Raw genomic sequence first — 21,700 nt, forward strand, 5'->3', positions numbered from 1 at the left:
CATTCAGATGCCTTCCCCTTGAAGTCCACCTCATATCAATGACCCGGGTGCCTCCAAAACTCATGAAATACAAGGAAACGAAGATAGACAAAATGTTTCAGGAATAGAAGACAAAGATCTTATATCTTTAAAAAAGGGAAAGAAAATGAAAAAAATGAATAAGGGATTGGATAGTACAAACTTTGGACCCACCTTGTCTTTTTCTGGAAGCTTCTCTAATGATGCTGCCTTAGCCATTGGCTCCTCTTCTGCTCTGGGGACCCCTGAGCCTCCATTATGCTAGCATCGAGCTAGCTTCCTCCTCAGTCTCACCCTGAATCCCTGTGTAAGTGTCTAGGCTCTGCTTGGATGGGCAAGCATTGACTAGAGGATGTGAATAGCTTAACAGAGTCCAGGCAAGAAGACTAGCAGGTTTCTCTGCCTGCCGTGGCACCATGGAGCAGCCCCTACCCTGCACTGTGGCTTCTCCTCACTACCATGTAACATCCGGCAGATAGGGAAGGGACGTACCTGAGACCCCCAAGCTGTAGCAGGCATTCTTTCTGGGTGCAGCCCATCTAGCAGGGTGCTCAGCGTCCAGTCCCACCAGTCTTCCGTGCTGCTGAGGTCCCCCAAGGAGTGATGGGCATTTCTTAATTTAAGGACAAAAACAAAAAGGTATACATGAATCCCTAAGAACAATTCCGAGTAAGAGAGAAAGGTTGCCATTTTTTTCCCACTCCCACATTCTAGGGATTCTGTGGGAGAGTAGGTCACATGAGCCAGGGCACGGCAGCCAGAAAGCCTGTGACAGACATCTCTTAACTTCATGTTCAGGGATATGACCTCTGTCATGTGAATTCACACCCGAGAAGCAGAAGAATTCACACCTCAGAAGCTGGCAAGAGGAGGCTCCATGTCAGGCAGTCTCTGCCCAGGTGTGGGACAGGGACTCCTTAAGGGCAGTAATACCTTACAACCATGTAAGAAAGCTAGGCAACTTAATAAAAAAAAAAAGGAACCAAGGGCAAAGAAAAGCCTTCAAAACATGTTAATAGAGAAACAAATGTCCCCATCAGCAATTTATATCCACTGAATGTACACACGTCCAAAATGCCCATAACGTGTGTAAGCAATAGCCCAGGGGTTACTGAGCTGACTTGTTTTAGTTCCTTCCTTCCTTCCCTCCCCTTCCTACCTTCCTTCCTCCCTCCCTCCCTCCCTCCCTCCCTCCCTCCCTCCCTCCCTCCCTCCCTCCCTCTCTCCCTCCCTCCCTTCCTTCCTTCTTTCCTTTTGGACCTTAATCTAAGCAGGCCTTCTACTGCCTACTAGTTCTCAATTCCATACTTTTCTGAAAATTTGACTCAACTTCTTTTCAAATCCTGGGCAAGTGGAAAAGCTGCAAGGAATCTGAGGAGGCTGTGATGGAGAAACAGAGCACTTCCCAGAAAGAAAGCGGAGTCAGCATGGGGGCACAAATAAAACTGGTAAAACCTTGAAAATATTTCCAGTCCTTGGGAGAAAGCACTGGACAAAGAGACAGTGGAAGGGAGGGAGGGAGGGAGGAAGGGAGGGACAAAGGGAGGGAGGGAGGAATATGGACAGACAAGTTGATTGCACACCTGCCACTAAGTAAGGCCCATATCTGTTAGAAAAAACCAAAATAGTATATGCTTAATATCCATACTGAGTTCCCATAACACTTAAAACTGTTCTGAAAAATTATTTAATTTTATGTGTATGAATGTTTTCTTTGCATGTATGTCTCTGCATCATGTGTGTGCCTGCTACCTTCAGAGGCCAGAGGGGGCACTGGATCCCCTGGAGCTACAGTTAAAAGTGGTTATGAGCAGTGATATGGGTATAAGAAACAGAACCAGAGTTCTCTGGAATAGCAGCCAGTATCCTTAACCACTGAGCCACCTCCCCACATCCCCACAGTAGGTTTTGAGGTGCTGGGGAATCAACGCCAAGGTGTCTTTGCCCTCATTAAGCATGTGATTTCCCACTAAACTGCACCCCTAGCATAATTTAAAGAAATGTTATCACTTGCCATACTTGCTCCCTGTTGGGACCACATTAATGAAACTGTCAAGAAACATCTGCTGTGACCCAGAGCTCACACATCTCCTACACAAAGGAACCATCCCAATCCTTCCTGGCACACTGGAGAGTAAGAGGTGCACCGAGGACCAAAGCATGGCCTGGCCTTGTGTGTGCTAATTACAGCAATTATATCAAATGGGCCCACAGTGCCAGCCCGGCAAGAAGAAAGAGCATAGAGCACTAGTGGTCATCTCTGAAGGGCACTGGGATGAAGCTGGGCTCTGCCCTACCCTTAGGTACTGGTCCCTCACTTGTGGTTTAGTTTATTTTTGTTGATTTTGGATTTCATGAAGACTTTGAGTTCAGAAGTACTTCAAATACAAATTAAATATGACACTCTGATATTAGAGTAATTTTTTAAAGACAAAAATCTAGAATATTATCTTCCTAACTTTATAGAGGATGCTGTGGCAGCCAGGAGCAAAGGACTGCCAGCCACAGGAAGCGAAGAGAGCCCCCCTTGGATTCCATCGAATTCACTTTTCCTAGGCTTGCTCTGCCCCAAATGCTACAAATAACAGCCCCTCAGGACTTGTTGATTTTTAGGATTAGGTAGTGGGGGTGGGTGGGTGAGGCAGAGCCAGTCCACTGTAAACATTTCATTTTGAACCATGATCTATAAATATGGCCCTGCCTTGTGTCCAGAGCTACAAGAGGCAGTGAGGTTTCTATCCTTGTGGGAAACATGAGGGCTCTAAGCCCACCTGGGTCAATATTTGGGAGGGTTACCTGAATGTACCAGGCCTAAGAGCACAGGAATTTTATAGATGTTATCTCAGCTGGAATATTTGACAATCTAGAGGCATATGAGAAATGTTGAATAGAAAGGAATTCATGAAAATGTGAGATTAAAAATAAACTAGCCAAATTAGTGGCTTTTGTGTTTCGATTTCCATGTCTTAGAAGGAGAAGGGGGAGGAGGGGGAGGAGGTGGAGGAAGAAGAGGAGGAGGGGGAGGAAGAGGAGGAGGAGGGGAGGAAGAAAAGGAGGAGGAGAAGGAGAAGGAGGAAGAAGAAGAAGAGGAGAAGGAGGAAGAAGAAGAGGAGGAGGGGAGGAGGAGGAAGAAGGAGAAGGAGAAGGAGAAGGAGAAGGAGAAGGAGAAGGAGAAGGAGAAGGAGAAGGAGAAGGAGAAGGAGAAGGAGAGGAGGAGAAGAAGGTGGCAGCCCCACATGGTCTCTTTGTCTTGCTCACAGTGCCCCCTCCTGGCATAATCTATATACCTGTTCATTTGGAAGAACTAAGCTGTCAAAGCAGAAGCTAACTGTGGCTTTGCAAACTGGTCCCTGGAAACTCCTGTAGTTTCTCTAGAGCTGCACAGTCCTGGGATTACTGAGCAGAGGCAAGTTGAAGTATTGGGGCTTCCAGGCAGAACCTTGTTAAAGAGTAATACGATTGTAAGAATAAAGGGAATGGCATCTGTGAGTCGCCATCTAGCACGGTGTCAGTGTTCCTCTGTCTTACAGAATCTAAAAATCAGTCCTTAAATCAAAAAGATGAAATGGATCTAACGCCCTCTCCTGACGAAAATGTAATAAATAGCTTTACATAAAACCAAATGAGGATCAAAGGCAAGAAATGCATAAAAAATGCTACAGAAACGGGTATTAAAATAGTCCTTACAGAGGAGAAAGGAAACCTCAGGATGTATAGAGTTGTTGTACTGTCTGTCACTACAAGGTAAGCACTAATAACTCATATCGCTAGAGTCAAACTGCCTTGAGGAAACTGCCCAGTTGACAACTTTCACTGACAGAAGAATGTTCTACTAGGCGTATCCACTCGTCTCCTTGAGCATCCAAATCTCAGGAGTATCCAGAGCCCATAAAGGGGGTCTGGGACTGTGCCTCTGCCTTAAACTGTTTCCCCCTTGCTCAGTCTTTCCTTATGATGCAAATCCATTGCAATTAAAAGTAGGAAAAAAAAAACAATGAGCACTTCAGATGTTGTAGAGAGCTTAGCAGAGAAGCACACTTTGAAACTGGGTATCAGGAATCATGAATTGTGACTATAGCCTTTGGTTGAAGAACACTGATGTTTTTCTGCAAAATAGATGGTATGGCCTTCTCAGGCCAAGAACTTCTTTCAATATTGACCCCAAAATGAGATGCTAAGCGCACACCAAGGTCTGCAAATGGAGCCCTCCATTAACATGGGTAATTAGCCTTTCCCAGACTTCATACACAGACTATGATGAAAACCTTTCTCTAGGCACATACAGTATTGTGATGGTGAAATTGACCGAAGGTATGGGTAGGGCTCCCTCTTCTGGAACACAATGAAGGAAACTGATTCTGGAACCCAGAGCTTGAAGTTCTTTGGGTATGAATGTAATGACCATGAACTAGTGCGACACTTCCCAGATCTTTAAGACACCCCCCACCCCGCCCCAAACCTCCTACCTTGTAAATGCCCTTCTGATGGCTTGATTGAGAGAATATTCACCTGGGCAGAATCTCCCATATGCTATAAACAAAAGCAGCAGTAGCATGACGCTATGCATGGTCACGTCTCTGGGAAGAGAGATTGTAGAGTGAGCATCCTTGGAGACCTTGTGTGTCCACACAAGGAGGAGAATAAGAGGGGACCTATTCTCCTCATGGAAAGTATTTTAGGGAGCAGGGTATCTAAGTCCTGGTTGGGATGTATTAGCATGAGCTGGATTAAACACCGTATTTATTCTTTGTACTTTTAAAAGACTCCTTCCCAGTTTTGATTAGTTCTTGAAGACTTCACACAAAGTACTTTGCTCATATTCACCTCCTCACCCAGCTCCTTCTAGATCCACCCACTTTCCCTACCCATTCAATTTTGTGTCTTCTTTTTCTTTTTCTCACAAATCAAGTATAATTTCTGCTGCCCTCATGCTCTGCAATACCTGGCCTTCCACTATAGCTTGGCCCACCTACCCTGGCCGCACCCTTAAGGAAAACTGTCTCTCTTTCTCCCATGAGCCACCAACTGTCAATAGCTCCTTAGCTTGGGATGGGATTTCAGCACCTCTGTGTTGGTTTTGTCCTTTTATGTTATCGACATCCAGCTATCCCACCCCCCATTTTGAAAAGCCTATTGCGCATCAAATTGCCTTCCTGTTATTGTCTGTTAAATTGCTTGAGCCTGTTTGTTGGCGGTTTCTGGGCTCTCTCGTCTGTTCCATTGATCTATGAGTCTATTTCATTGGTCTGTGATTTACTGTTCTCATCAAAGACAACAGGATTTTGTATTTCTGAGCTAGAATCCACGTTGACTTTCTCTCGGGCTATAAACAGTCCTCTTCACGGACAGCAGCAATGACAAACTAGACAACCATGCAATTGCTTGTGTGCCCTATCCCACAGCAAGTCATTCATCTGAAGAGTGACAGACATCTGATGTACACGGATGTAGGCACTGGTGCAGTCCCACTGCTTTCAGCCTACATTTCGATCTTTGAAGATTGTTTAAATCTCCTGACTGTTCTATGCACTTCCCATGGAGATCACACCGCAGCAGCTGTGTCCTTTGCTGTGCTGGGGAGTGGAGTGTTGTATCTTACTTGACTTACAAAGGATAATGGCTCTTGGTGTCTACTAAATTCTCTTACTGCCTATTTATTTGTTTTTATTTTATTTTTGGGCTATTTTTCCAGACTTTTACTAATGACATCTACAAAAAGAGTTAGCTTTGTCCCCTTCTGAACCTGCTGTCTCTAGCTGTGTTCTCAGGTGTCCACCTTGACGGGGACCCTGCCTGTGGCTCCCTCAGCATGAGCCTGGAGAGCTGGATTTCTCAGCTTTGCTCAGCTCAGCTCAGTAACCTCTGTGGACATCTGCTACCCAGTGTTGCAGACATTACAGGCACCTGTGAACTGGGGTTGTGTGGCAGCACGGTCCCTGGGGTGACCCCTCAGGAGCCCCTGATCCCTCTGCTCTCAGATGCCCAGACACCTACAGTTCCCTACACGTCCTGGTCTTGCAAAGTGCAGTGGGTACTGCAGTGTACTGGCTACGTAGCACTTAGCATACCCATGTGACTTCAAGAGGGGTGTGTGTGTGTGTGTGTGTGTGTGTGTGTGTGTGTGTGTGTGTGTGTGAGAGAGAGAGAGAGAGAGAGAGAGAGAGAGAGAGAGAGAGAGAGAGAGAGAGAGAGAGAGATTTAGGTCTGCTGTTCGTATTTTTGGTGGGTTTGGTTCAGGGTACCACCCCTGTTTTTATGGGAAGATTGAACAAATTTAAAAGTCTTTGACAGTGCCATATCTTTTCAGAATTTCTTTTCACTCACTTTAAATTTGACATCCTAATAATGCCATGATAATTTTCTTCAGAAAAGAACCCATCTCGGGACCTGTTCTTTACTTAGGGAGCTGAGTGAGTGTGAATGATGAGGAAGGATTTATAAGAGAGACAATAGACAAGGTGACATTGTATACTTTAGCAACATCATTGCTGGAAAAACATCTGGAATTTCTAGATAGAGTCCTGATAGATTCAAGAGTTTGGAATCTAGAATTCAGAACTGGGGGAAATTATCTGGAGCTTCTAGATAGAGTCTTGATAGATTCAAGAGTTTGGAATCTAGAATTCAGATCTGGGAGACATGCATTGAAAGGCTCCTCGAGGAACAGCTATTAGTATCTACCATGGATGGGCAGGGGAATGAGTACTGCTGACAGAAAGAAGCATGACTGATGTCAAATTTGGAGAGGTTTGTCTCAGTATCATAGTTACTAAGTTTGATGCTTTATCTAAAAGTTTGAACTGGACTTTGTGTTGATCTCCAGAACATGTCTGTGTAAATGGTACTGTTGACTTATTTCTAAATACTGGTCCCTGGGCTCAGTCAGTGAAGAAGTACAACAATTGCTCCTGGATTTTCATAGCCTTGTGTATCCAGCTGGAGGGCACATTTTGATACACACGAGTCTGCATGGCTGAGGGAGCTGAGGTCAGAGCTCTGGGTCATGGATTACAGCCCCATGACAGAACAGTTTCCTTCCTCCAGTGCAGTGTCTCTGTCCCTTGCCCTCTGGCACTGAGGAGACATGGGAAAGGATTTTCCCAAGTGTAGGATCTCCTATCTTTCCCTATTAAAAGAAGGCAGGGCCAGAGAAAGCCCAATGTCTATACCTACCTCAGGGCTGCCTGCATGAGGCGCTCTCTCCTTAGTCTTTCCCTCATCACTCTGAACTTTGGCCCGGATGGTGTCTGAGCCCAGCGCAGGTGGCGTTCTCGTTGTCGGGCAGCCAAGACCTGTGGCGGAAGGGGAGCACCATGATACTGGGGTCAGCATTGGAGAAAGAGAGGCTTTTAGAGTCCCTGCCAACCCAAGAGCTGTCATCATTGCTCTCTGCAATGCATTCAGGGGACAAAGAGGGACTTTGTGTAGTTAACACGCACTGTGTTGTTGGGGAGGCAACGTGAGATGAAGTAGACCCATTTGAAAACCTTGCTCGTGTCCCAGGCCAGCTCTTTTGGCAAGCATTACATCTGAGCCTTTAGAAAGCATGGCTTCCCAGGAGAGGCATGCTCACTGCTGCCCAGTCACAGGGGCAATGCCTTTGGTGTCTGCATTGTAGTTCCCGTTAGAGGCCTTCAAAGACTGGAAAGCTGATTTTTAAAGCCGTCTGTTTTAGCATGAACGATCTTTGTTTTGTTTGCCTTGTGTAATAAAAGCACTATTGCTTCCATATTGTAACTATGCGTGCTCATGGGCAGGACTAACGGTAGCTAAGAGGCAAACTCATGGGAAATAGTCATCCATTCATTTCTCACTCAACTGCTTAGCCATTCTAGGCACACTCAGGGAGCAGCCCTGGGCCCCTCAGTCCTTCCTCCCAGAGCTGCTGGGCCTCTAAGAAGTATAGAGCAAAGGCTGTAAAGTGAGCCTTGGGGGCTGGGCCTGTGGTTCAGATATGCCTTATGTGCTGAGGACTGTGCCCTGTGGTGGCACGGGAGATTCAGCAGGTAGAGCATCGGGACTTAAATGTGATGGCAGAAACAGTGTTGGGGAATCAAGCCTGAAGAGGACTGAGTTCCTCAGAGGCTTCTCAGTTCTGAGATTTGGACCACATTGATGGCCACAGGGTTAGACCCAGTTGCTCACGCTGGCAGAGGGAGAGAGCCTTGGAAGAAGGAAGCCTGCAGGTATGTAGAGAATTGGGGTGGGAGGATGGAGTCAAGAAGGCAGGAAACATTGGGCCTACAGTTGGGATGTGGAGACTGCTAATGTCTGTGTGGAAGTGAGGGAGTGGGTGAGGCTGTACGTTTCCTTTGACTGCCCTGAAAAGCAAATGGTTTAGAAGTTCGGAAACTGTGGCCAGAAATTATATTTTCATTAGTCTTTAAAGTTTCTTTTTCTTTTCACAATTTTAAGAAGTTTAATGCCTCCTATTTATTTATGTGTTTATTTAATGTGTATGCCTATGTGTGTATCTGTGTGAGGGTGTCAGATTCTCCTGGGACTGAAGTTACAGATGGTTGTGAGCTGCCATGTGGGTGTTGGGAATTAAACTAAGGTCCCCTGGAAGAGCAGCCAGTTCTCTTAACTACTGAGTCACCTTTCCAGGCACTAGGGTCTGCATTCTCCAGTGTACTCATTTTTTTGTGGTTCTCATTTCGCTGGAATTGGGGTAAATTATAAGGGAAAAAAAGCATAAGAAATCTACTTTCTCTCTCTCTCTCTCTCTCTCTCTCTCTCACTCACACACACACACACACACACACACACACACACACACACACACACACACACACACACACAGAGTAGGGCTCCAAAAGCGCAGCCAAATTTGAACTAAGGTCTGAGTTCCCATCTTTATGGGAGCAGTTCTGAATGCTTCTCCTTCTGCTCACCCTTTCAGCCTCCTCAGCACTGTCAGGACTATAGGAGACAGGAGAAAGAGGAATGTGGGTTCTGGAACGTTCTTCCAATTCCAAATCCAGACCCTTGGTTGCATCTTGTAATGACTCAGTAAAAAACTCACTGTCATGTTTCCGTTTCCAAGCAAAGGCCGATGCTGCCAAACAGATCTGGAAGAGAGGTGCCCAGCATCAGTGTCTGTTTGGGCCCCTCCCACAGGGTCATCTTCCTGGTCTTGCACTGCCAGCTGACTTTATCTCACTTCAGAACAGATACCAGGAGCTACTACCCTGAAGTCCCCAGTCCCTAGTCACCAGGTGTGGCCTTCACCAAGAGAACTTACTCGGGACCTCTGGGGAAGAGTCATAAACTGAAAATAGAAGCAAAGTGGTTCCTCTCTTATGGGATTTTTAAAAATAAGGATTCTGAATACCAGGTTGAGGCAGAGCCCCATCTAAATCAAACTCTAAAGAGAAGACTCAAACCACCAAAAATGAAGCCCCGTGACCCCTCTCCTCCCTGGTCCCATGTTGACGAAGGCACCTCCACCACAGTGGGGTTTCTTACCATGAGTGGCTGGGTGATGAGTGCGCAGCAGACCAGAGAGAGAAGCAGCAGGTGGAGCCACCACACACACTGTGCTGGCACAAACCTACCCAGGAGAGGGATCTCTCAGCACCTTCATGAGAGTAAGCTACTCATGAAAACAGTTACAGCCAGAGGCAATGAGGCCTTCACTGCTGGGAGCTTGAGGAGTGGCTGTGGGATGGGTGCCAGGTCTGTCTACCCATCAAAGCAAAGTCCTTCCCTGTTTAGGGGACCAACCTCCCCCAAACTTCCCACGACGAAGAGTAAGAGAGCCTGAAGTAAAGACAGGACGGATCACAGATGAGGAGTTGGGAAATGTAGGTGGTGGTAGTGTGTGAACACTTTGATTTCATGCTCATGACTCTGGATTACACATGCCCCATGCTTATCTTTTACAGATAAGTAAACCGAGGTGTGAAGAAACTTTTAGTGCTTATCCTGTCCTCACACAGTGGCCAGCAATGCCGTTGGGAGAAGGGATATTGTCGGGAAGAAAGGGCTTTGGGTGGCTACCCTTCTCATGGGCTGGGAACGTGGTGTGGGCTTTTCCAGAGCGACAAGGGGTGGTCCCCCAGTCTTCAGTGGTGGCCCAAACTATACAGGACCAGATGAAGGGGGTTGAATAGAAGGACTGGTTAGGATCTATGATGTTTGCATCAGAGCCAAGCTCAATGTTATTAAGTTTTTTCCCCAAACAACACCAGGCAACAAATGGTTGACTTTGGTCAGGTTTTTTCCTCTGAGAAGCTTAGAGGCAGAATGGCCCCTTTTTAGTGCCCCCCACCACACTTTCTGTTTTGTACCCAGGACTCTGTCTACACATAGCTTCAGTTGAAGGCCAAGTGACCCTTTGTGTTTATATATGATTAATTCACCTTCAGAAGGGATCGATTAAGGAAAAAAAATAGTGGCATTGGTAACTGAATGAGTTCCCCTGAAACTCGTGAGTCTCTTCACGGATCCTAGACATCTATCAAGCACCTGACGATACCTAAAAACCTCAATACTTACTTGTAGCCTAGGAATCCTGTCCCCAAACCACAGGCCAGGGAAGCTGTGCCAGAGATGGCCCAAGCCACAGAGCTTGACCAGAGCAGACAGACCCTTGACTGCTGGGGCCTAAGTTCTTCAAAACCACTACTGGGAGCTAAGAAGGAGCAAGATGGAGAACAGCAGGTTAGCAGACCTTGTCATTCTCAACCACAATGTGATGGGGGCTTGTCACTTTGTCGGGCTAAAGGGTACCAGATATATGGTCACACATTATCTGAGGTGTGTTAGTAATGAAGATCCAGAGAGGACAATAACCTTCGAATCACTGGGCTGAGCAAAGCAGAGAGCCCTCCCCATGTGGGCGGGCCTCGTTCAGTCAGCTAAAGTCTAACGAGAACACATGGGCACAGAGGGAGCTCCTCTTGATAATGATCTTTGAACTGGACATTGGTCTTTGCCTGAGGAGTAGAGGTAACAGTGGGAAATGAGAAGTATGGAGTTGGCTGATATAGCTGGTCCTTCTGAACTCTATGTACTTTCTCTACATATTTGTCAGTGACCTTCTCATTTCTCTGTTTTGGCTTCCAGGCCCATCTCTCTGAACCTTTGGACAGCCAGCCAGTACTGGTGCTGCAACTATGGTCATGTCTAGCTCAGTGCTCATTTACACAGAGACATGACTTTTCCTTCCCCCCTAGTGTGTACTGTAGACCAGGCACAGTTGACCACTTGGTGAGCATTGTCTATATAGATAGTGCACCTTCTGCCCAAAGCCTCTATTGACTCTTTGTCCACACAGTATGTGGCCTCAGAGACCTGAAGTCCTACTCTGACATTCCTTCTACGCCAGGTTCATCAGGCCTTTCAATCCCAATGATCAGACAAGATGACGTCATTTTCTCGGGCCCAGGTTCCCTATTGTCTCCCCCCCCCCCTTCCAGCTCAGTGATCATCTGCCATAATTTGAAGCTGGAGCTGACATTCTATTTTGCATAGAAATAGGTAAAGCTTTAACTTTCAGAATATTTAAAGTGGAGGGTCTCAGCGCCTTTAAAAAAGGATCCTACCAAGCTTGTAAACCAGACTCCCCAGAATTGGACTGAAGCCAAACGTTAACCGATTTTAGATAGGCCTGGGTCCGTACCCATGCTTGGATTTTTGAGGAGACCAGAATGGTTAGTGTCATTTAGACCAAGTACATTCTGCTTGTGTTGCCTCTCCATGGGCACAGACCACTGGTTTGTCAGCAAGAACAGGGGCTATTTAGTATGGCCATAGGGCGATGTCACCTTGTGAACTGGGAGGAGAGCAGTGGCTCCTCTCTCTCAGAGCAAGATGTTTATCCCTGCAGGCCTCCAGTGGAAATGATGAATGGACTATACCACTGTTGCTGGCTGTCATCCTCCAAGCTTGGTCAGTCCCAGGAAGAAGGTCTGATATGGGATGCTGAAATTATGACAAGTTTAGGCCAGGTCAACGCCAATTTTTCTGCTGTGTCTGAAACACTAGTGCTTGTTGTAGCCAACTCTGAGGACAGGCATGGTCAGATGGGGTCAAGTACAGGCCTCAGATGGCTCGTCAAGGATGTCATTTTCTGCTTCTGGACTAACTCCTTTGTTCCTAACCTCCAATTCTGTCTTCCTACCATGGGGCCAATACTGGTGGCCTCCAGGCAACTCCAGGCAGTCAGACTGTTAGATTGCAAAGTCCACTAAAGGAAGAAAGGTTGGAGGGTGAAGGCTAGAATGGGGCCTGAGAGTGCATTACCTAGCAACAGGTACTGTAAGCTGTAAAGCAAAGTAAGCCCAGAGACACAGGAAGACATCAGTGAAGTCTAGGTTTTAGCATCTGTAGTAGTCTGAATGAAAATGGCCTCCTAGGCCCATAGTAAATGTCACTATCAGAAGGTATGGCCTTGTTGGAGTAGGTATGGTATTGTTGGAGGAAGTGTGTCACTAGGGGATGAACTTTGGGTCTTAGATGCTCCAGCCAGGCCTAGTGTGCCTAACTCTCTTCCTGTTGCCTGTGGATCCAGCTACCTCTCCAGCACTATGTCTGCCTGCATGCCACCATGCTTCCTGTCATGACAATAATGGACCAAACCTCTAAACTGTAAGTCGGCTCCAATTAAACGTTTTCCTTTATAAGAGCTGCCGTAGTGTCCCTTCACAGCAATAGAAACCCAGACTAAGACAGCATCTTATGCTGTAGAATTAGCAACTGTATGTCATGCCACTTACTGGGGAGGGCTGCCTTGAATCTGGTTTCCCACCGGGATCAGGGCCTGATGGGGGGAGAAAAACAAATGTAAGACTCTGAACTAGGCAAGGAGATGCTTATCTCTTGTCCCCATCAGGGGACCCTGAGAGACCAGGCAGGACTCTTGATGTCTCCATCCTGTCTAGGCCTCCACCCTTGAGGCCTGGACTAGCTTTCAACCAACCAGAGCTACTCACCAGAAGCCACAGAGCCAGAGAGAATTGTGTAGCTGAAAACGTACAAGAGCCATAAGAGGAAAGAGTGGTGCGTGGGGCCATGCAAGGTTTCCAAAAGGTGATTGGTGAACAATGGGATCTGGGAGAAGGGGTTTGCTCCCCACACAGCCATGCTTTCCTGCCATGGGATGACTGGCTACCACTCATTATATTGGAAATGGTGGTTACAAGATTATTGTCTACAAGGGATGATGATCCAAGAAAAAAGAAAAGTGATTTAAATATATATCTGGTGGTGTTTATCTTCAACGAACAAGACATACAGAAAGCACAGGACATGCTGCCTACTTAAGAGACAGCCCTGGAGCCAGTGTAGCTTCTAGTTTTAGTTTGCCATACCCTGAGGTACTTCTGTCTTCACTCCTCTTAGAGGCCACTGTCTCGAAGTCCGTAGATGCCCTCTGGCTTCCTGTGAAGCAAAGAGGTTGACTGGTACGGGCATCTCACATGGCAGGGGTGGGGTGGTGGGGTGGTGGGGTGGTGGGGTGGAGGGGTGTCTCCTCAGGAGCCCAGGGCCACACAGCTGCCATACCTTGCTGCACCTGAAGAGCAGTGATAGGAGCTGTGCAGGTGGACAGGCCAGGATGGTGCACAGCAGAGCAAGACTGAAGGAGTCCAGAGTGATAGCTGTAGGACCCACACCTAGGGGGCGCTGCAATGGTTCCAATACATGGCAGTTATGTCCTTTGAGCCCAACGCACAGAGTTCCAAATGTGTTCAATATGAGTATGACTCCTGCTTAGCTAAAGTCCTTTCTTTCAGAAGCCTTGCCTCCATTATAGGGGTTGAGCAAGACAAAATGTGCTTTTCCTCCTAGACACATCTTGTGAGTCAAACAAATGCTTGCCAAATACCCATAAGATCTGTGCTCAGCTGACAAAGTCCTGACAATCCCAAAGGGAGGAGCCAAGAGGTTCAGAATGGCCCCTAGCAGCGGAGGAAATGCCATCCTGGATCAGACCACTGGAGGCCCTGAGGGAAGCCAAGCTCCCCAGAGATCACAGCAGGTTCCCACTTGTCACTTGATGACATTTCTTCCCCATTGTTTGTTTACTGTTACAAGTTCTACCAACATATTATTATAGTTTTAAATTCTGTATATTTAAGTGTGATCATATCTGCTGCCACATAAGGAATTTGCCACACCCTGTTTTCCTAGGACAGATGACAGAGCTCAAGTTTGAGACAGCTACTGTCACTGAATGGTCCAGCTGTCTGGAGGATCATGTCAACCTGGGGGCTGGCCCCGTGAATGATTATGAATTTATCACAGGAAACGACCTTGGGTTGGAAAGATGGCTTAATGATTAAGAATGCACATTACTCTTGCAGAGGATCCTCGTTCATTTCCTAACACCTCAGGCAACTCACACATAACCTGTCAATCCAGCCACAAGTGGTCTGACCCCTCCTCTGAACTCTAAGGTACCTGTATTTGTAAGTTCACACTCTTACCCTCCTTGTAACACATGCATACATAATAAAAATAATAAAAAATAGATCTTTAGAAAAAGATCAACTTGTTTCCTCTTATCCTGAATGTCATGTGTGGAACCCAGGGTGAGAGTTCCCACAGGAAAGCAGTCTGTTGAGGACTCGAAGACCTTCCCAGCTCCATATTACCTGCTAGAGCATATGAATCAGGATCCAACTATTCATTGGATCCAAGCATGGCCAGGCCACAGACACAGGAAGATGTCAATGAAATCCAGATGTTAGCATCTGTCACAGTTTGAATGAAAATGGCCACCTAGGCCCATAAAAAATGTCACTATCAGGAGGTGTGACCTTGTTGGAGTAGGTGTGGTGCTGTTGGAGGAAGTGTGTCACACAGGGGTGGGCTTTGGGTCTCAGATGTTCCACCCAGGCCTAGTGTGTCTCACCCTCTTCCTGCTGCCTGTGGATCCACATGTAGAATTCTCAGCTACCTCTCCACTCAGCACTGCTAGATTGCTCCCCCTGGCTTAAGCCCTTCTCCAGGAGCTGTTTTGCTTGTTAAAAGAACTAACCATATGCTGAGATTAGGAAGCTCCTGCTGGAAATTTGCTGCCTCTTACCTGTTCGTGGCCCCCCACAGTGACAAGGGCAGTGAGGCATGAGTAGACAGACAGCAGGCAGAAGGACACAGCAAGTCGCTGTGTGTGTAGGTAGTTGCTGGATGGGGGCTGACTGTACAGTGAGAACCAGATGTGGAAATCCTCCAGGTACTCCGTGAACTTCGAGTAGAAAAGCTGAAACAGAAACCACAGGTGTTTCCTCAGACACAAACATGTGTGAGCTAAGGAATGAGTCTATTGTTTCTTGGCTTTTAGCTTTCAGCTGAAAGCTGGATACTTCCTGGAGATGGGGTTGGTGCAGGTAGATGCCGCTCGTGGTACCTTGTTCTGCCTCCTTCCTCCCCTCTCCCGCTTCAGCAGTACCTCACTGGGTCACACATTTACCACCTGGACTCTGACCCACTTCAACCTCCTGCTGATGCTTCTGAAGGTTTAGTACCACCTAGCTCTCTGCGTCACTCGTGCTAGCTCTCAGAGACCTCCTGTCTTAGCCTCCCACCATTTCTTTCCTTTCTGTTCCCAAAGGACTTTCTAGATATCCCCATTATAAGCCCTGTCTCCAGAAACACAGTCTTTCAGCAGGGCACCAGCTCTGGATGCACTGAGACCTGGGATTGACCTGCCTTCTACTCAGTAGTCTTACAAGGTCTGGTGCCCAGCAGGTCATAATATTTTGTGGAATTTCACTGGATTTAAAAAATTTCCATGAAACTTAAACTTGGTGTTAGGCACTCTAGATAAAAAACTATTTATGGACAGATGTAGTATTATAAATATAATCAGTTTAGTCAACACACACCAACAAAACAGTTTAATTGACTGAGGATATATCTTTTGCATATAAATTCCCAGGTGACCATTGATTCCAGTCAGGTGACCCAGCCATATGTGCTCACAGATGATGTAATCAGTCAAGTCAGGCTTCTCACCTAAAGTTCTCAAGCACAATAGCTAGAGAGACAACCATGGATATTGTTATCTAAGGGATGCTACAGTTAAGCCAGGCTTCTAGTTTATAGTACTAATTTTTTCTACATTCCATGGCTGTTTTGAAATTATTGTTTCAAACTCATGTTGATTCACGTTTAGCCATGCTTTGTGCTAAATTGGCAATACCGGATACTCCTCACTTCAGTGACAATGGAAAGAAAAAGAGAAGTGCCCAGGAAATGGCAGGTAGACAAGATGGCTCAGAAGGTAAAAGTGCTTGCTGCCAAGCTTGATGACTTGAGTCCAGTCCCCAGGACCCCCGTGGTGAGAGGAGAGAACCAATTCATGTAAGTTGTTCTCTAACACACACACACACACACACACACACACACACACACACACACACACACAAATGAACAAAAAATATGGAAATTAAAAAAAAGAATTTCTTCAGACAAATCTCAAAGAAGTATGTGTCTCTTGTGACATTGTGCTGCAATGATAATAAATAAAGGAAAATTGTGGCTACATAACAGGTAGCCTCAAATAGCTGTGTACAGTGGGCTTTTAAGTTATCTAAAACAAAATTCAGGATGGGATTTATTCTAAAACATTGAACATAAAGTGGGAATGTTTGCAAATGGGCCAATAACCATCAACAGGGAGTAAATGGGAATAAAAAGTTCATACTTGGTCTGTGAGATCATAGACAATTTTGCCACCTATTGGGATTTACTTGCCATCTGACACTGCAGTCATGGCATGTCTGTATTCTGTGACAGTGGAATTGTCATAGCACATGGGTCAACAACAGGTCTTTAATTTGGGACCTCTCAGATGCTGCAGATCACCAACAGCCAGAAGTTCTAGAAATTTGTTGTTGGTGTAGATCAAAGAACTACATTACGGTAAAGACAGTGCAGCTATTTCCTTCAAACTGAAATGTCCCCTCCTGGAGGAGAAGGGTAGTGTTAAGACACAGATCCTGAAGCAGACTCACAAATAGGAAACAGTAAACAATTGCTATGTAGAGGCTGGGGACTGTCCGCAAGTAGGGCAGAGCTTCAGGGATGCTGTGTTAATGGGGTTGCCACCCATGTTGGGGTGGACATTTTTGTGATGTAGCTTCCGTGGAGTCAACCACACCCTTGTAAGTAATCCACACCTCAATTGGCTCACCAAGATAGGCTTGGATGGACTAATTTCTTTGATGTGTTGTCAGTCCTATCTAGGTGAACAGACTTTTGTTCACATTGTCTTCAGAAGTTACATGACCTGGGTATCTTGAGAGTGAACTACTTCACATTGGGAAAGTTCAAATCACAACTTTAGAAAGAGAAACAGAAGTAGGCACCAAAAAATACTGAACATTCTGGAATGTCATGGGTCATCTGCAGGGAGCCTACCTTCCAGAAACTGAGACCATGGCTCAGGCAGAAGAACTCGCCTAATACCTGGCCACCCCTTTTGCTCACAGCCAGCCAGCACTGAGCAGAGAAAAACCAGGCTTGTCCTGAGCATAGCTCCTTCACCATCACGTGGCTGATGAACCAGCTTGGGGAAAGTCCACTACTGTCATGCCAGAGACGGATCTTCTGGAGTGGACCCAGTTGGTGAGGCGTGCTAGTGACACACAGAAATGTCTTATTGGCCATGTGTATTCGACACCTATAAAAATCTCAACGCTCTGATGTGCTCCTTAGGGACAGTGGGTTCCAATTAGCATTGTGACCAATAGGGGCACACAGGCCTACAGGATTGACTCCAGTGCCCTCTTTATCATCAGTTTGCTTACCATGGTTTCAGTTATCAAGCACAAATGAAAAATACTAACGGAAAATTCTAGAAATAAACAATTCCTTGCACTGTATTGTTAGAGTGACTCTAGCAATAATCTTGTGCTGCGCCTCATTAATAACTCATATTTTATCTCAGGTTTGGATGTCAAAGGACAATCAAGTAGGTTCAGGGATCTACTGTGTGGCCTGGGACACATCTCTTGGAAAGGGAATGGCTATAACTTCAAGTCTCAGGTCTCCATCTGTCTGTATGTGATGGGAATTAGTCTGAGGTTAACTGTTACTGTCTTTATAAAAACATGCTCCAGAATAATAAACATTATAAATGAATTAGAGTGAATGTAAATTTTTCATGAGGAAAGATGACTTCAGTATTTTCATGCTTTCTAGAATGTCTATCTTGATAAAAGAATTTCTACCTTGATAAATCATATCTCTCCCCATGACACTCATCTTTGTAACACCATGCACCATTGCTCTTCCTAATTTTGGGTGGCAGCACTAATCAATTTAATCAGGTTTTGTGACAGTAAAAAAAAAACAACCCACTTATTCTAGTAAACAAGCTTAGTAAGCCTCCACCTTTTTTTCCTGCCTTTATTCTTACCCCCATGCTAATCTACACTAAAGAGTAGTAATAGTCTATACATTAGGCATGCTTGTAATTCCAGCCCCCAGATGGCAGAGGCAGGAGGATAGTTGCAAGTTCAAGGCCAGCCTGGTCTATATAGTGAATTTCAGACCTGCCACGGCTGCATAGTGAGGTCCTGCCTTCAAAAGACAAAGCAAAACCAGAGCCTTCTTAGAACTGTAAGTGTGTGAGCCAGCGATCATACCCTTTCTATGCTTCACCAGCAAGCTCTATCTTAGGATGATGCTCAGAAAGCCAATGCCCTCGGCTCAGTATCTTTGTGATACCCCATTCTGACCAGCCTCTTTCCCCAGACATGTGGTTGCAGTAGTCATCGATACCTCAGGATAAAGGTGTGCCTGGAGTTCCTTCCAAACAAGGGCTTCTCTGGACAGCAAAGTTCTTTGGTTTCTGAGTGTCCATTTTCACCACATAGAACAATGAAAACCTTAAAACAGAAGCAGATATGAGATCTGAAGATGTGTCACAGAGGCTCACTTCAGCTCAGTACTGGTGGGTCCCAGTACTGAGGCCTGCTGTGGGGCCTGCATGGCTTACAGAGCCTTTACAGACCAAGGCTGGCATCCTTCATGGCAGAGTCTTCTTGACTAGCCAGTTCTCCACAATTTTTTTCTGGAAGAATGGGATCCCCTGTGGGATCCCCCTCAGCAGGGCAGGAGAACTCCATGGAGGGCACCAACTCATAGCCAGGACATGTTGGTAGAGCACTGGGGGAGGCCTGCAGGACACCTGAGTTGGGGCAGGGCTGGTGAGTGCGGTACTGATGTCCGCCAGGAGCACTCTAGGATAGCACTGGGCTGTGCTTATTACTGTCCCTGGCATCTGTCACACAGGAACCTTCAGCTTTGATGTGGTATCATTTTAACTTTTCCGTAAGAAAGCATTAATCTCTTGTCTTTGAAATCCTGTTCTAGTCTAAAGTAATCTTCTCTGAGTAGTTACTGAATTCTTTGTAAAATTACCTATCTGTTGTTATATTCCTGGGACTATTTTTTTTGTGTGTGTGCCTGTATTTTATGTCAATTAAATATTTTATATTGCTTTCTTTTGCAAGGTCTGTGATTTCTCTGACATGTTTTGCTGAATATCCTCTCTGGTCTATAAGACCCAGACACATGTTTGGGTCATTTCTAAGGTGTCTTGCTGTCACATAAGTCTACTGGCCAACCCCATAAGACACTACACTGTGATGGCTCATGCCTGGATGTCTGGGAAGTCAACCCTGTTCTCTTTCAGATTGTTAAGCCTAATATTCTCCTGGGTAGTAGTATTCCCTTCCACATGAACTTAACAATCAATAATTCCTGTTCTGGAAGGCATTTTTCTGAAAATACAGTTAATTTAATTGGCTTTAATCTCCTTATGTCTTAGGTTTCTTGTTATTGTTGGTGGTGATGGTGGTGATGTTGGTGGTGGTGGTGGTGGTGGTGGTGGTGGTGTGTGTGTGTGTGTGTGTGTGTGTGTTTACAGTGAAACAGATGGTGTGGTGGCCGGGTGTGGTGACATGCTTTTAACCCCAGCACTTGGGAAGAAGAGGCAAGAGAACCTCTTGAGTTTGAGGCCAGCCTGAGCAAGTTCTAGGCTAGTGCAGTTATTTAGTGAGATCCTGTATCAACAAGCAGACAAACAGTTAAGCAAAACCAAACCAAAAGACCCTGTTCTCCCTACAGATCCCCAAAGTGACTAGGGTGTGTTTTGAGGTCGTATAGACCAGAGAGGCTACTCAGAAAAAAATGTCTGGAAGCAATCACAATCCTTTCAAAAGAAAGCAAAACAAACTCCAATAAGACAAGTCATATGCATATAGGAATAGACTGATTCACATTATCATCATTACCATCACTCCTAAAGATTTATTACAAGGGGAAAGAAGTTGTGTTGGCCATGGCATAAAGATATCTATTTATTTAGGTCTTTTATAAATATTGAGCAAATTCTTTCCCTGTTTCTCCTATATATGTTAGATGAATTCACCTTTAAGTTCTCAATGTTTTGTCACTAGGAGGGGGATGTTGCTTCCACTTCTGTGGAATGAAAGTCACTGACTCCTGTGTGGATGAGTGGTATGTTCACCTCACACCAATGATGAATCTAACAAGTTTGTCTAACTCATTGGGCCTAATTATTTTACATTGTTTTTTGTACAAGCATATCAAGGGCACACAGATCTATTTTCTGGCTTCTAGATAAGGTCATACTCCCCTGCCTCTGGTCCTATGGTTTCCATTAAGCAGACATGGTTTTTGGAGAAAAATGGAGTATGTATCAAGCACACATGCAGACTTCCTGGTGTATTTGAAGGAGCACATTGATAGCATATGGTCCTGAATCAGTTTGTTTCTGCGCTTGCAGACCTCTCTTCCATAGCCCACTTTGGCCTGGGTGGGCTGCTAGGGTGGCCTTTCTTTGTCCTCCTCCTCTCCTCATCATTCATTTGCTTCTCTAGGGAACTCTGCCTTTAGCCTCCAACTCCCAACCTAGCCTGTTCCCTCTTAGCCCAAAAGCTAGGCTAGGGACCTCTTACTCCTTTCTTGCTAGATCCTTCTCTGTGTGGGCCAGGCATTCAGTGTTAACTCAGAGGAGTACAGCACAGTTCAGAAGAGTTCCACTCAGAAGAAACCTCTGAAGCTGCTTTTTACCTGAAGGCAGAAAGGGAAATGAGAATCCTGGGGGCAGGAAGCGAGGGCCCTGCCTTTTGTCTTACAAATATGCAGGAGGACAGGGGACCATCTTATTGTCTTGTCATACTATCAGGCCCTCCACACCCTTAGAGCTCACTAAAGGCTTTGCTAGGAGCTCACATTACCTTTGAGGTAAATCTGGCTGGTGACCGGAAGCCAGTGTCAATGACAACTGCATACAGCTGGTGGCCAAGCAGTGCTTCTTCTTCCAGAAAAATACAACCAGGATCCTTTTTCTTATGACAATCTACACAGCTGCTTTTACTCATCAAAAATCCATAAAGAACCAAGAAAAACACACTGAAAATACTGGGAAGCAAGTTGTGTGGGTGACTGTAAACAAAGGAAGAGAAATTAAAGTAATTCCTCATGGGAACTGGCATTCAGGAAGACGGATTAGCACTTTAATAATTCACAAGCTCTCATTGGTTGTCATGGACATATTTTCCAAACACCTCATCCTGTTTGAGTGGAAGGAGACTGAAAGCAGAGTTGCCCATGGCAAATGCCAGCCAGGCATCCTGCAAACTACACTGAAGCCACAAGGAGTCTGTGATGATCCAACTGGGGTGGTAGAAAGTTGGAC

The 21,700-nt window shown here is 45.8% G+C and overlaps 1 protein-coding gene across 1 annotated transcript in view; it reads right to left on the bottom strand.

Moving 5' to 3' along the window:
• Positions 1-21,700, bottom strand: part of Pkd1l1 (polycystin 1 like 1, transient receptor potential channel interacting) — a 129,588-nt gene that overhangs the window by 24,484 nt on the left and 83,404 nt on the right. The window contains exons 31-42 of the mRNA XM_087584613.1: positions 21,240-21,447; positions 18,754-18,860; positions 17,389-17,605; positions 15,053-15,226; positions 13,528-13,647; positions 13,323-13,404; positions 10,519-10,693; positions 9,487-9,571; positions 8,913-9,089; positions 7,192-7,310; positions 4,485-4,595; positions 511-631 (exon numbers count right to left, since the gene is read on the bottom strand). Of these exons, the coding sequence (XP_087440739.1) occupies positions 511-631; positions 4,485-4,595; positions 7,192-7,310; positions 8,913-9,089; positions 9,487-9,571; positions 10,519-10,693; positions 13,323-13,404; positions 13,528-13,647; positions 15,053-15,226; positions 17,389-17,605; positions 18,754-18,860; positions 21,240-21,447 (1,696 nt within the window). The remainder of the gene's footprint in view (positions 1-510; positions 632-4,484; positions 4,596-7,191; positions 7,311-8,912; positions 9,090-9,486; positions 9,572-10,518; positions 10,694-13,322; positions 13,405-13,527; positions 13,648-15,052; positions 15,227-17,388; positions 17,606-18,753; positions 18,861-21,239; positions 21,448-21,700) is intronic.

Source organism: Rattus norvegicus, chromosome 14 (genome assembly GCF_021556685.1).
Source record: "Rattus norvegicus strain SHRSP/BbbUtx chromosome 14, alternate assembly SHRSP_T2T, whole genome shotgun sequence".
NCBI lineage: Eukaryota > Metazoa > Chordata > Mammalia > Rodentia > Muridae > Rattus > Rattus norvegicus.